The 14,746-nt window shown below is 44.2% G+C and overlaps 1 protein-coding gene across 1 annotated transcript in view; it reads right to left on the bottom strand.

The window, feature by feature from the left end:
• Positions 1-4,011: 4,011 nt before the first annotated feature.
• The window catches only part of SORL1 (sortilin related receptor 1), a 161,043-nt gene continuing 150,308 nt past the window's right edge, over positions 4,012-14,746 (bottom strand). The window contains exons 46-48 of the mRNA XM_082659998.1: positions 12,188-12,380; positions 9,526-9,738; positions 4,012-8,129 (exon numbers count right to left, since the gene is read on the bottom strand). Of these exons, the coding sequence (XP_082516124.1) occupies positions 8,062-8,129; positions 9,526-9,738; positions 12,188-12,380 (474 nt within the window). The 3' untranslated portion in view covers positions 4,012-8,061. The remainder of the gene's footprint in view (positions 8,130-9,525; positions 9,739-12,187; positions 12,381-14,746) is intronic.

A 14,746-nucleotide genomic window follows, 5' to 3' on the forward strand; every position in this document is an offset into this window, starting at 1 on the left:
GATGGGATGCATCGAAAGCTGTTCCTCCCATATTTCCGAGCAGCAAAACACTCAATAGGGAAAAATTAGTGAGCCAGAGATAACGAAGTGACTCAAGTAAATCCTCCTATGAGTTTCACTAGTACAGAAGATGAGTCAAAGTACTTCACTGTGATGATAGGTAGAAATGCAGCTGATGGCATGGTGGTCCTCTGGTTCCACTGGTCCTCAGAGTAAGTGTATATCAAAACTGCTTATAGGGACAAAGGGGAAGAGGGTATCAGGCTGCTTTTGAGATCTGCATTCAGGTTCGCCTTTGTGGTGGTGGTGAACCAGGACAGAACAGAAGTAGCAGAGCTTTGGGAAACTCTCCCACGTGAACTTGGTCATATTCACGACAACAGAACTGTAACCAGATGCAATTGCTCATATAAAATAAAGTGATAAAGGGACACACACCAAATGTTAACAGTGGTTGTCTCTGGGATTTTACCAGGAAATCTCATTTCCTTCTTGCTGCTTCTTTCATTTTTTCCAAATTTCTCTAGTGGATACAAACTCCTTTTATAATCCAAAAAAATAAAATGTTTAAAAAGATAAACTGGTTAAAATAAATTCCAAATGTATACACCCAAATCAGGCTCTCAAAGGGTCACCTGGCGTGTCTGTGTAAAAGAATTAAAAGCACAGACTCTGAAATCAAGCTACTTGGGTTCAAATCTCAGCCCTGCCTCTTACTAACTGTTGTGTACCTGGGCAAATTTCCTAACCTTTCTGTGCATCAGTTTCCTTATCTATAACATGAGGATAATAATATCTTCCTTACAAGATTATTGTGAGGATTAAATTAGTTAATACACAAGAAACCCCCTGAACAACGCCTGGCCTAAAACAAATACTTATTTGCTATTAGGACTTATTGCCATAGGACTACTATCGCTCAAAATGTTTAGGGACCATCTATTGTATTCAGGGTCTTAAACACATTCCCTTGAATCATTTCAATGGGATTAAAATTTCCTCCTTTGAAGATGTGCCAAGTCTTGGGAGCAGTCAAGCTGTCTGGGGTTCGAAGTAAGGTGTGTTTATGAAATCAAGGGCTTGATGTTCTTGTATCGCTCATCTACTGCCTATGAAGAATTCCATAAAACACACATGCACACCTACCCCCAGGTAATTCAGCACCACCCAGGGTGTGATCAATCCCTGGGTAACTAATAGGTTCTGCTTCTGCTAGAGAGAGATTGAAAATTAAAGTTTAATTATGAGACCTCTTCGTTCAATTGATCTTGAGGGCTTTATGTACTAGCATACAACCAAAGGGCAAATTTCATAAAAGGCTGATTTACATTTAAATTCGAGCCTTTTTTTCCTTCCTCAAAGTTTGCTGATGCTGAGTTTTAAGTATGATATTGTTTTCACACAAATATTCCCAAACATTACCAGTTGTCATCTGGCGTTAAATAGGGTTGCGGCACGACAATGATAACATTAGCATTTTTAAAAGCATAACATCATTGTTCTGTAAATTGTTGCAGGCTCAAATTACCCTACACATAATCTTTTTACAAAAAATTAATGGGGCACTGGCATCAAAGCCACTTAGGGTTGTATAAAAAGAATGGCAGCCACCTCCTTTTGCTGGGACCCTACTGGTCTTGTGTGAGCCCAATTAGCACCCTAATGGGACATGGTGCAATCGTATGCTCCACTGTGTACATAAATAAAGGTTAGTAAAATGTGCACTGGACATCGTTTCCCAAGATGCAAAGGATTTTGATAAAATCTAACTGGGTTGTCGCAAAGCAAAAGAATCGTTCGTGTTTCTGATTACTGAATTCTTAAAAAAAAAATTCCAATTAAAAAAAGGGCTTCATCGATCTAGCATCAGTAGGAAATATTGTGTTCCACATAAACGATTTTGCAAAGCAATTGAAGTTTACCTCTGTCTCCAAATGCCATTTTTAATCTTTCTGGTGGAGATCTTTTAAAAATGTATTACCTCTACCCTTGAATTCCCTAAACAGTATTACTATTACAGACTTCTAATACTGTACCAAAAGGGCAAAGCAGCATGGCGAATAGGAACACGAACTCAAGAATGGAATAAATCTAGGTTTCAGTCTGGATTCTACCACTTCCTACATGTGAGATCTTGGAGGTGTCACTCAGCCTCTCTTACGAGCAATTGTCCTCATCTCTTAAAACAAAGGTTAACTATCTAAATCACAGGATCATTTTTAGAATTTAAAAAGAAATTATAAAGCGTTTAGCACAGCAACTGGTAAAGAACAGGGGCCAAACTGAGGAGAACCATTATTATTTTCATCAAGTGGGTCATGTAACTTGTAGGACTCTGTACCTTTGGGGCCCGACAGGTTCTATACTAAATGGCCCCAACAAACTGTTGAATTCCTTTATCTCTGACAGAGGTTTCTGACAGTCTATATTTTCTGATAGCTTTTCATCTGTTGTTGTCAGGGCTTCTGCCTTAATCATCTTTTTCCATTTTTAATTTACTGTGGCCTAGGGAACCAGAGACTCACAGCTGACACATGTAGGCAGAGTTTGAGGGCTACACTGTCACCCCAAGGACTGAACAACAGTATCCTCCCAGGGTTAAACTTTAAAATCAACACATAATAGGCAGAATAATCTTACAGAAACACGGCTCTCGAGCCAGGAAGATATTATTATAGCCCAGTCTGAAGGCAGTGTTAACATCAGCTACAGAATGTTTTCGTGTCGGGGGCAGTGAACTCAACCACAAAACAAAAAGATGACTCAGGGTGCCAGACACGGGCAGTGCCCAAGCCCTGTCCAGGGGAAACTGGCAAAGGGACTTCAAGGATTAAGATCCCACTGGCAAGGCCTTCTTAAATAGAAATGGATACAGGGAGTATCTATATCCTGAAGGTTTCAAATACTAAGTTTGTATGGAGTAGATTCTTCTTCTAGCGGAACGTCCAGCATTCGTTATCCGTTCAGTATTTATTGGGCGACCACTATTCACGCCCAGACCCCTAGCTCAACAAGCAACCTTCTCGTCTAACTGGCTTCTTAGGTAGAGCTCCTGACACGGGGAGAATGTACTGGCCACATTAACCTGCTAAGAGACAGGGCGATTTCCTGAGGTGAATTAATAAATGGGTGTCATCTTGCTGCATATCAGTCTCGGGAGCTTGGTTAAGGTGCGTTTGCCATCGAGAGATGACTCTCTATCGTATGTCGACAAAACCCTCTATCTAAGCCTGGAACCTAAGGGCTAGGCCATAACCGGATGGTAGGTATCCCCTTGGGATTCTTCTGGGCGCAAGGCACTGGATTGAGGGTGTTCACTCTGACACTGAATGGTGACAGGAGGCAGGGTGGCACAGTGATACAGAACAGGGCACTGTTCTATTGAAGGCTGGTTTTGCCATTTACTTTCTGGTTTCCCTTAAGCAAATTACTTAACTTCTCTGAGCCTTTTTCCTCATCTACCAAATGGGATGATAAAACTTCAGAGATTGATTCTGGCTCAATAGTTAAACAAAAGCAACATCCCGGAAGATGTCACACCAAAGCACCCTCTCCCACCCGTTCCGTACTCTCCAGTCCTGACTTTGTCGGTCCACCTGCCTTTCATCACCGATCAGAGGCAGGTGTGGCAACCCTCATAGACTTCATCACCTCCAGAAGCCTCATCATACCGCTGTGCTTTCTTCTCTCAGATTTGAAAATTGCCTTCTTAGCAAACTGTCTCTTAGCAAAGGTAGTTACAGCTTTAAGGGAGCCACTTAGTGGTCGTCCTGGCAGAATGATTTTATTTACTTCAAAACAGCCACCATGTCTCCCTTCTCCTCAGCCAACACGAGTAGACATCGTGATCCACCATCTGAGACCAGCTTGTTAATAACAAAATTATTCCAGGTCTTAGTGTTCTCTTCTCGATGAAATAAACATGCCTTTAAAACAGACAAGTCAAATGGTGTTCCGAGACTGTATGAACCATCTTTATTGCACTCCAAAGAACAGCTCGAGACACGCATAGAGAGTGGATATTCAAAGAGGTGTTTTCTTGACCCAGTTAAATTTTTATTCAGTGAAAAAAGTTGACATTGAGACAAAAATGATTTAAAACTGTGAGACAATATAGTAAAATCTTCAGCATAAACCAGAGGTTTGGAAACTTATCGAGGCAACTGAAACGATAAATACCTAACTTCACTTTGGAGAGAAGCAAGGATACAGTGTTTCACTTTAAGAGCAGAGTAGGCCTTTATTTTGCTGCAAATACTTTTGATTTTTGCCTGTAGGTTCTAATAATTCACAACAAGAGCCTTTCATTGAGAAATGACATGGAATATCAGAGAATAATGTTCCATTCCAGCATTCGTACTTGTCCCATTTGAGCTATTACACATGAAACTAATACCGTTCTTGGGTTACTTGGCTCCGATGATTTAATTCCAAATATGGCTGCTCAAAATTAGTGGGCAGAAACATATACACGACCCATCCTCCCTCAACCCACGTTTGCTGGGGGTACCCCTTCCGAAAACATGCTTGCCATCTGTGTACCCAACAGCACACATAATCTCTCGTTATCAGCTCCATACCTCGGTCTTGCATAGAAAGTGGTCTATATAAACGTAATGCACTGGCTTTTATTACATAAAAATTGTACCTGAAAGGCAGCACACGCTTCCTTTAAGAAAAATAATGCAATAGGAACGTCAAGATACAATATCAACACGAGTGAAGATTCTGCACAGCATTTTGGAGTCAATCCCTAAAATCAATATGGAAGTGGTATGGGGTTTGCTGACTTCCCTGGATCCTTTCTTTGAGGGACCCCCAATTCTCCGCAAGGAAGAGAAACGTCTCAGGGATTCACTGTGACATTCTTAGTGGGAAAGCGACCAACCAAACCCGACCGGATGGGGTTTCTGCCCTTAAGGAAGTACCGAGAACATGACCTCACTAGATGGAGAGTTACCACTAGGCGAATATTTGAAGGCAGGACTGTCCAGTCCCCCTGCCCAAAAATGTCCACTGGTCTGAGAAGTTCCTTAAATTGTTGGAGAGCTGCATCTAGTGGGTCACACGTGTTGGGCAGAGAGAACATGTAGCTGTGTGTTGTACATCTGTCCCCCACAAATATCCCCAGTGAAACTACCAGAGATGGAACCCCAGGAACCCCTCTTCCCAAAGTCAGAAGTTTCAACCAGTTACCCAGCTTCGTAACTATTTACCCAGCTTGCCAGGGCCAGCCAGCAGTCACGGGAGCGTCCCACCTGTCTGGAAAAGGGTCTGCAGGCATGGCCTCTCCCTGGATTCCTCTGCAGAACTCTATTCTCTGTTATTTTATCCACACGGACCCACATCTCGTAAGGCTTGAGGGCCATTCAATCCATCAAGGGGCAAAACCAACTTCCAGAGGAGATGTATACACAATCCCCCACCCGCCAAACTGTAGCGGTCCACTCATGGTCCGCCGACCACATGAATGTGGGCTTCTGAAATTCTAATGCATCCTGGAAGAAAATAAAGCCCTTTCCCTATACAGTGTGAACTCTGGAGGTAGGATCTCCAATGAGGTACAAAAGCCCCTTCTTCAAAGGCTCCAACTGGTCACAGTGAAGACAATTATCTGGTCACCTTCAAAGTCTCCACGGAGTTTTCTGTTCTCATTTGCTCTTGTCACTCCCACCTTGGGACTCTTGCAGACGGCGTATATACATCAAACCTCACAAAGCCATGCAGAGGGAGGTGAGAGTGCGTGCTTCAAAAGTTCATAAAAATAGACAATTTCCACATAGCTCCATCTATCTAGCTTAGTCTTCGGGAACTTAGCTCTTCTGTTTATATAAAATACTCTAGCCCTAAAAGGCTGCTTCTTCTCCAACAGCCCAGTAGCATTTTCCAAGGAGAGGGGTGATGGCCAGTCTATACAGTACAGCGCACTAAGCATTGGCAGGCACTGGGAATAAGACTCGGAAGCTCAGAAATATCTCAAGTTGCCAACTGGAGACATGTGCTCTGTAGAAAGGCTTTTGCCTATGGAAAAACTGAATATAAAGTCTCAGAGCCTTTGATATCAGCTTTCACAAATGCCACCAAAAAGTTGGCAGAAAAAGAAAAGAAGAAAATAGACTTTCTAGTGGTTCGATTAAATGACTTGCCTCCCACCAGATCATTCATCTTTCAGTTATTTAAAGTGCTTATTTATAAAAAGGGGAGGTGGTAGGGCTCGGAGTTTTGAATGAAACTCCACGGTAAGACAAGATAAAGCCAAAGAAATTCCAGTCTTTAAAAACATAACACAGGAAAGAGATAGAAGAAAAACATGCTGGAAGAAGGCTTGTCATTTACCACCACTCACGACATACTAAACGTCTACAATTGAAAATACTCCTCAAGCAGAATATATATATACACAAATAAAATGTTTTAACTAAAAAAACTTTAATTGGCTCTTTGTTTCCCAAACACTCCCCAGGTAGAACAAAAGTATGTTATCAGCGAAGAATGATACTTCTGGTTAAAAGGAAGCAAATACTTGTGAGAAGGTGATGCATTGCATCTAAGAGGAGACGGGGTTTTGACAAAGCTTGCAGGTGAGGGACACATGTGCAGAAGCATGACTCTGGAATATCCCTAGAGCTCACTGCTTCTCGTTCAGGAAGAAGTTCTGCAGTGAGGTGCATACGATAGGCGTCACAACAATGCTAGACACTGCTGCTAACAACACTAGGTCTCAAGAGTGGGCACCAGTCCCCAGTGGATTTCACACACCTGCCAAGTGGCCACGGTTTGAATACAGGGGAGGCATTGAAAGGAAGAAGGATACAGCCCAGCTTATTTTACAGAGCATATCAACTCTAGCGTTGCCACTACCATGAACTGGATCGAATGGTCTCAAATTCACACATCTCCTGTCTCTCTGTAAGAGTGAAGAGCATTTTCTCTTTAAACTGGGCAGGGGTACAGGTGAGGCAGGTGGTAGAAGAGAAGAAAAGAGAAGGCACTGACCCAATTCAAAATGACTGCATATATCAGTACGGATTTTTAAGGACAGTAAGCGGCCAACTCAACACAAATACAAAACTTTACATTTGACATTCTTCAGCGGTAAGTAAAAACAAAACGAAACAAAAAATCCCAAGAGGAAAAATTAGGTACTATATCTGCCAGTGTAGCTATCATGGCACAAATCTAGAACTCTCTCCCACAACCAGAGCAATGTTTTGCAATGACAATGACACCAGTGTATAATAAAGCAGTGTTATCATTTTGTAGCTTTCAAAGCTACATCTTGTACAGAGGTGTGTACAGTAAGAATCTATCCATTTATATGAGAGAGGAAGCTGTTGCTTGCAGGGCTTCCCAAGCTGCATCTCTGTTTAACTGAAATGGAGCAATGATTCAATATGCTCTTCTGTCAAACACCGTCGTGTGACACACGAGTGAATAAAAATGGATTGTTTCTGGAATGGAAACAAAACTGCTTCTGTTCCCCACGCCTCAACCCTATAGGCGAGGGGCTCATAACATGTGTGGTGTCAGATGACCACTAAAGCCTTGCCCTATACAGAGTTCCAATAAATTAACAAAATAACACAAAAGAACCTTCCCCCGTCATACGCCCAAACACTTTCATAGAAACTAAATGCAAAAAAAATTTTTAATTTGAGCATACTTTCGAGGAGGAGGGATTCTACCCGTCACTCTCGAAGTTTTTATTAAATACATTTCTGTGTCTTAGAAAAATAAAAAGAATGGCCAATTTACTGAACCAAAATTATCTCACAGACTTAAAAAGCATGCCCAGTAAGCACAGCCCTGTAAGACTACACTAATATCAAATCAAAGCAATTTGGTTACTAAAATCAACCTGGTTTGAAGTTCACAGTTGATTACGACAAAGTTTATTCATTCCTTTCTTTCCTCCTTTTTTTTGTTTTTTTTTGTTGTTTTTTTTTGGCCCATATAAAAATAACATATTGCAACTCAAAGTGCATCTTTTAAAATAAACCATCAACTATCTTTATCAAATAAAATATTTACACCATTTGGTTTCTAGTGAGGAAAGCTCTTTTAGGCTATCACCATGGGGACGTCGTCGGAAAATCCAGTTATCATCGGAGCATCTTCATCGTCCTCCCCTAAAGGCAAGACAGTCAGTCCTTGGTGAGTTCCGGGGCACTTCCGCCCAACCCCACACCCCACCACTGACCCTCCATCCCTACAGCACAAGCCCCAGCTGGAAAAGTCAGCAGCAGAGCCAGCCAGGCACAAGAATCGATGCTGAAACCCAGCCCATCTTCTCTCTGACACTCTTGGGTCACCTGTTCCCCATCAACGGGTGGCCAAGCTTATTTTCATGGTACTTGAAATTAACCAAATAAGAAAAGTAAATCTTTGACGAGGGAGGATCTTATTCCCTACCCCAAAGTCCAACGGGTAGCTTAGGTGCCCCGATTTGAGTTGTCCACACCCTATGCTAGCACAGTGAACGTCATTGTCTGTTTTCTCCTTTGAACCCACACTGTTCATGAAGAAAAGGACCTTAGAGGGGTTTAAGCATTTAGCCAGACTCATGGTTGTCCCCTCGTGGGCCCTGGTACCACCCTGAGCAACTAAGTGCTGATCTGCTTTCAGTGATCACAGCACGGCCCCGTGATGGGTGGATTCCTCTTGCCCCCAGTAACAGAAGCAAAGAACCCACTAAAGAACCCACCCTATTCACGCAAGGCAGTCCAAGCGCCTGTGATGAAACAAGAAAGGAAACTGAGAAGGGAGAAGACTCAATAACGAATGATCAGTGAGCAGGGAACACGTAAATGTCTGCATAAACAAAACTGTAACTGGTTGACAGAAGAAAATAAATATGTAAACTCCCATTCAGCAGTCTGAGTTTGGACAAGCCCGAGTTTGGCGAAGGCCCCAAAACACACCTATTTGATTACATTTATTAAGTGGCCTACTTGCTCAATTAGCATTTAGGAATTTGAGCACACAGACGTTTATAAAAGGAACATCTCCCTCTCTTCGCCATGCCATAATACGTAAAAGAAGAATGGCCAGTGAGGTTGTGCTAGCCATCAGAAAGAGAAACAGTAAGATGGGAAGGGCTTCTTTGGACGGAAGCCGATGGGGAAAGCGTGGCTTTTTGTCTAGACTAACATCTCCAGAGACGTCAGGCCTCCAGGTCTGTGAAGGATGAGAGGGGTCGGAAATTCTTAAGAATTTGCCAATACTTTGGGAATACCCAAAGCCCAGGGTCTGCCCATCCTTCCTGTAAAGGGCAAGCTCCTATCTGTTCTTTCACAGAACTCCCTGCCTCGGGCACACTATTTAAGAGAATACTGGTATTTTAATTTAGGAGCAACTTCAAAGCAAAGGGCTCCAACTGATTCAACCCAAAGCAGTAGGATCACTGGTTAGTAAAGCGCTCTGCTAGCGTCAAAAGATGAGCTCGAGGCGGGCGTTTCCTCAGCAAGCCCCTGGCTTTGTGGGGTCTGCCCTGGGAAGAAGAACCCTGTGCCCTGACGCACTCACCCAGGTCATCCCCCGAGGAGAAGACGGCCGAGCCCAGCCTGGAGCTGTAGTGGCTGTTGGCAAAAGCGGTGAAGCTGCTCTGCAGCCTCCGATGCTTCGTGTACAGGATGGCGAACCCGACGCCCAGGCTCAGCAGTATCAGGAACAGGATGGGCACCACCACGGCAGCAACGTCGGTAGATCTGGCGGCCTGGATCGTTGAGGCATCGCCACCTGCAAAGGCAAGAGGCCAACCCGTGAGCCTCCCACGTAAGGGCGGGAGAACAGACTGGGCAACCCCTCACTGCCCCACCCACCCCGGAACGCCGAGAGCTCGCAACACCTCCCCGAGCCGCCTGCCCGGTATGGCACGTTCCCGCACGTGACGCCTGAATGTTTCCCGACTCCTTGCCATGAGTGATGGAGGACAGGCCTTGTGCATGCAAATACGGTAATTACATTAGGCTCCTAATCACGGCCTCGTTGGTTATTTAGATAATCTCTTGGAAGGGAGACCTTTGTTGGGGTACCAACACTGATTTCATTAGCGTTATTACTTAAGACCGCTTGCTTGCCTTACATAAGAGGATGTGAAATCAGACCACTAATTAACGAGATTGCAATTATTTCCCCCTACTTGGCACCAAAGTCACTCTGAACTGCAATTACCTGAAGCTCCATTAAGTGATACAAATGAGATTCCTTTACTGCAATACTGACTTAACAGCTCATGAAGTTTTATGAGGTTTTTTAACTTAAATAAGAGAGAGAGAAAATCTTTCCATATACATTTAACATTTTGTAAAAGCTCTTTGCAAAGCCATCTGGGTGTCTATAACCTAACAGTGATGCTCCCTTCCCACTGTTTTAAACAAATATTAGCTTTATCATGAGGTACTGACAAAGCTGTAGCGACAGGGCTCTGGGGCAAAGCCATCTCCCTGTGGGGTTAGAGCCAGCCTTCCTGGAAGGGGTAGATTTTTATGTCATAAATCCTGGGGAAAGTCTGAACCTGAGGCAGGAACATGGCTTGCGGGCGTCAGTTTTAGCTAAGGAAGCAAAGTGGACTTCCTCGGTCTCCATGAGGAGCTTCATCAGGCTTGAGGTTGTTCCCTGGTGCAGGGCGAGGTGATGCAGGCCAGGGCTTTGCCTTGTGGAGAGAGCTCAGGAGCCGCCCAGGGCTTCATCCCAATAGGTCTTCGTAAAGACGGGCCAGAGAGCAGCCATTTCCTGCGAGTCTGATCTAACAACTCAATAGCCACGTCGTTAATTTCTTGCACTATCGACTTACTGGAAAAAACTCTCCCAAATCTCAGTTCACGCGTCCCAACCTAATCCCAGCTGTGAAGTGGAAAATTGGGGGAAAGCTCTGGGCTGGAGCAGTTAAGAGGAAGCCAGCACGGTGGAGGCGGCAGGAATGAGTGAGCTCCTGTCCTCACCCCGCCTCCGAGGGGACGTGCACATCAAGGGGCAGGTGGTGGCCCGAGAGGTCTACCTGAGAGATTCTCCCAGCTGAGTCTTGGTTTACAAAGGTATCTGGCAGATGTCCTCACAGCAGTTTTCCCCAAAGTCTATTTCACAGGTTGCTAATAGGTTTTACTTAAAAAGGAGACTCTATTTAAAAAACACTAGGACAACAAGAGTTTGGTTGTTTGTTTCCTGTAGAAACTTCTCAGAACCTCAAACATGCGACAGTTCTCCAAGGGATGTGGTGTGCAAGGTTTCCCTCTTTTAGGGAGGTGCCAAGGATAAAGGATTCCCCCAGAAGCCACGCCGGGAAGCGTGATGGAACATATAACAAGTCTAACATAAGATTCTGAGCTTAAGCACTGGTCAGTTCTTGGCTGGGAATACATGGAACTACAAAGGCCAGTGGCAAAACATTTGTTGAAATCCTGGCTAAGCTATTACAAACTGAGCAGAATTTCCATGTAAATGGAAGGTTCCTCTCCCCTGCCATCAGCATGGCCCGACACTGCTGTCTGTGTGTGTCCAGAAGACAGAGATCCCAGGTCAACTTCAGGCTTTGATCTGAGGCTGATGGTGAAGATGAAGAGGCTGAGAAATCAGGGAATCTGTGATGAGATAATCTACTGACTTGTAGAATCCTAGGGAATATTAGCATATTAGCAGCTCTGAACAGTCTTCCACAGAATAAAAACAAAACTCATTAAGCTAGTGCTTCCCAAGCAGAATCTCCTTTTTCAACAAAACCTCCCTTTCTTCTGCTTTACATGCAGAATATGGTCACCTTATAATCCCAGCTCCTCACACCATGCCTGACTCAGGAAGCATTTTTTTTTTTTTTTTTTTGCGGTACGCGGGCCTCTCACTGCTGTGGCCTCTCCCGTTGCCGAGCACAGGCTCCGGACGCGCAGGCTCAGCGGCCATGGCTCACGGGCCCAGCCGCTCCGCGGCATGTGGGATCCTCCCGGACCGGGGCACGAACCCGTGTCCCCTGCATCGGCAGGCGGACTCTCAACCACTGTGCCACCAGGGAAGCCCAGGAAGTATTTTTTAAATATATCAGTATCTGATTAAACTGATGCATAAATGATTTTCCTTTGAGCTGCAAGAATATATTAAATGCGTTTTAGAAAGACACGTGTTTATCAAGCCATGCTACATCCTTGATATATTTCCTCGGAATTGAAGATGGAAATGGGCAACAACAGCAACTTACCAGATCCCAACTCATCATAGAGCAGGACAGCAGGCTCCCCACAAATCTGGCTGCCAAAAAGGCATCGTGCTTGGACAGTGAAAGTATAATTATGACCCAACTTCAGGTTGGAGATTTTAAAGAAATTGTCAGTAGTATTCCCAAGGTAAGCTGTGATATTCATGGCACTATCAAACATGTGTATCTCATAGCCCTGAAAACAAACACAGGAGGGATTGCTCAGGAAGTTAAATAAGGAATCTAACAGCTGCTACTACTGGTTCCAACTCTGTGAGCTCCTTATTGCAGACATTTATAGATGCTAAAGCAGTGTGTGTTTCGTACCAGTTCTTTTTACATAGCACTGAGATATTAGATTCAGAAAATGGGAACATTCTCATCCCCAACATCTAACTACCCACTTCTGAGCCACATAGCAGAAATGAAAAGCACAGACCTAACAAAAGCCATCTTAACAAATACTCCAGTACAGAATTCAAAGTTCTGGTCAGCAATCCACTTATCTCAAGGAATATTAAATGAAACAAAGAATCCAGACAACATAGCAACAGGTCATTGAAAGGAGATGGACCAATAATAAATCCAAGTTGCAGTGGACTCCAGGCATGGGGTAAAAAATAAAAGCAAGACATTTCTCCTTAGAACAGCCTATACAAACTCCATTGCTGGCTTGCAGCTCACTTCCTATCTCCGGGCTTTCTAGCTCATCCAAGCTGATCTCAGCCCCAGACAAGCCTGGCCTTGAACTAGGCAGCACTGCAGCAGCTCAGCCTCTGTTCACTGGCGGAGTGTGAAATAAGCATCCTATTTAGACTGGCTCGGGGAGAGTCTTGGACTCCTGTGCTGGAAAAATCCCTCTTGGAACAGCCCGAACCCAGCATGCTGGCTGGGATCAGGATTGACTCCCAGACTTCCCGGTTGATCTCCAAGTCTTCCAGTGTCATAGCTACCAGCACCTCCCCCCACCGCAGAACCCCTCCCATCTTATTTCTACCCACATATTGGGCCCCACTGCATAATCATAGTCTCCTGGTTCTCATTCTGATGACCTGCCTCTTCTTTGAACTCTAAGTCAGGAGGAAGGAATAAGGACACATTAAGCTTATGCTGGAACCCTGCACTGGGAATGGAATACTGACTGCAAGCTCAACCTTTACGAAGCTGGGCTCCTGCCACGCTGATGACAATTGGCTGCCCGACTGGGTCTCCCTACAGCACCTGCCTGGAGTCCTACTCCTGCCTTCTTTTTTATAGACTACTAACTAGCATTTATTATTTTCTATCTAATATATATGTGGTGTAGGACATTTGCAAAATACGTAAGGGGATAAAGAAAAAAAATGTAAATGATACCAACATCAGCCACCCATAACTGACTTGACCAACCCTCTTCTAGTGGGCATCTAGGGTGTGTTCTCTTTCTTACTGTCATAAATCAAGTTCTTTATGCACACTGTTTCCTTAGAGTAAAATCCTAGAATTGCTGGATCAAACGATGTAACACTTTCAATGTTTCTGATACCTACTGCCAAAGTGCCTTACAGAAGGTTGAACCCATTCATATTCCCAGAGCACTCCTCTCCCCAGCTATGACTCATGTTGGTACTACCCTCCCCCAAAACTTTTGCCAATTTAATGTGAAAGTGCTGTATCTGTGCTGTTTAGATTACTAGTGAAGCTGAAACTTTATTTTCTTTTGCTCACTGCTGCTTGAACATTTTTACCTTGCTACCTGTTCCTTATTCAAAATTATAACACAGTTGACCTCTGAACAATGTAGGGGTTGGGGCCCTGACTCTCTGAGCAGTCAAACATCCGAGAATAACTTAGAGTGGACCCTCTGTATCCTCGGTCTGCATCCTTGCATTCAACCAACCACAGATGGTGTGGTACTGTAGGTTCCACATATAAGTGGACCTGCACAATTCAAATCTGCGTTTTTCAAGGGTCAATGTGTTTCTGTTTTGAATTGATTTGAAAGCTCTCTTTACACTTAAATACATTAACCATTTATATGTCACAGTTGTGAGAATTTTCCAATTTTGATCCTTCTGGCATTACACTGTGACGATTTAGAACTGGAGGACTCTCTGCCAACGCTCTACCCCGAGGTAGCCACGGTTGATTTACTGTGTATCTATTTAGCTCATGCTTTGCTGACAATGGGGCCAACCCAGCTCCACTGGAGAATCTGTCCACCCTTGGATGGCAAATCTATTCCCAGGTGCCACTCTCCTCCTCCTCCTCCTATCTCCTGCTGTGAGTTCAGTAATTGGTCTGCTAAAAACAAAATGAAACAAGGTGTTTTTCATATGTCAAAAGACTATCTTCAAGCACTTCCTGCTCACTGGAAAGAAACTGGTAAGATTCCAGGTTGGCAGTGCAGCTCAGTTCCCCAGTACTAAAGCCATAGCCCCGCCCTCACACTGTTTGGGAAAGAGGGGGCCCTGGGTTCTGATGCTGAACCCCTGTCCAGCCTCAGGAAGCACAGTGAGGACTCCAGCCCGTTTCCCTATCTTTCAGGGGATGACAAGTTCAGGATTGAAAAGTGCTTAGTGC

This window comes from Grampus griseus, assembly GCF_964374135.1.
Source record: "Grampus griseus genome assembly, chromosome: 8".
Lineage (NCBI taxonomy): Eukaryota > Metazoa > Chordata > Mammalia > Artiodactyla > Delphinidae > Grampus > Grampus griseus.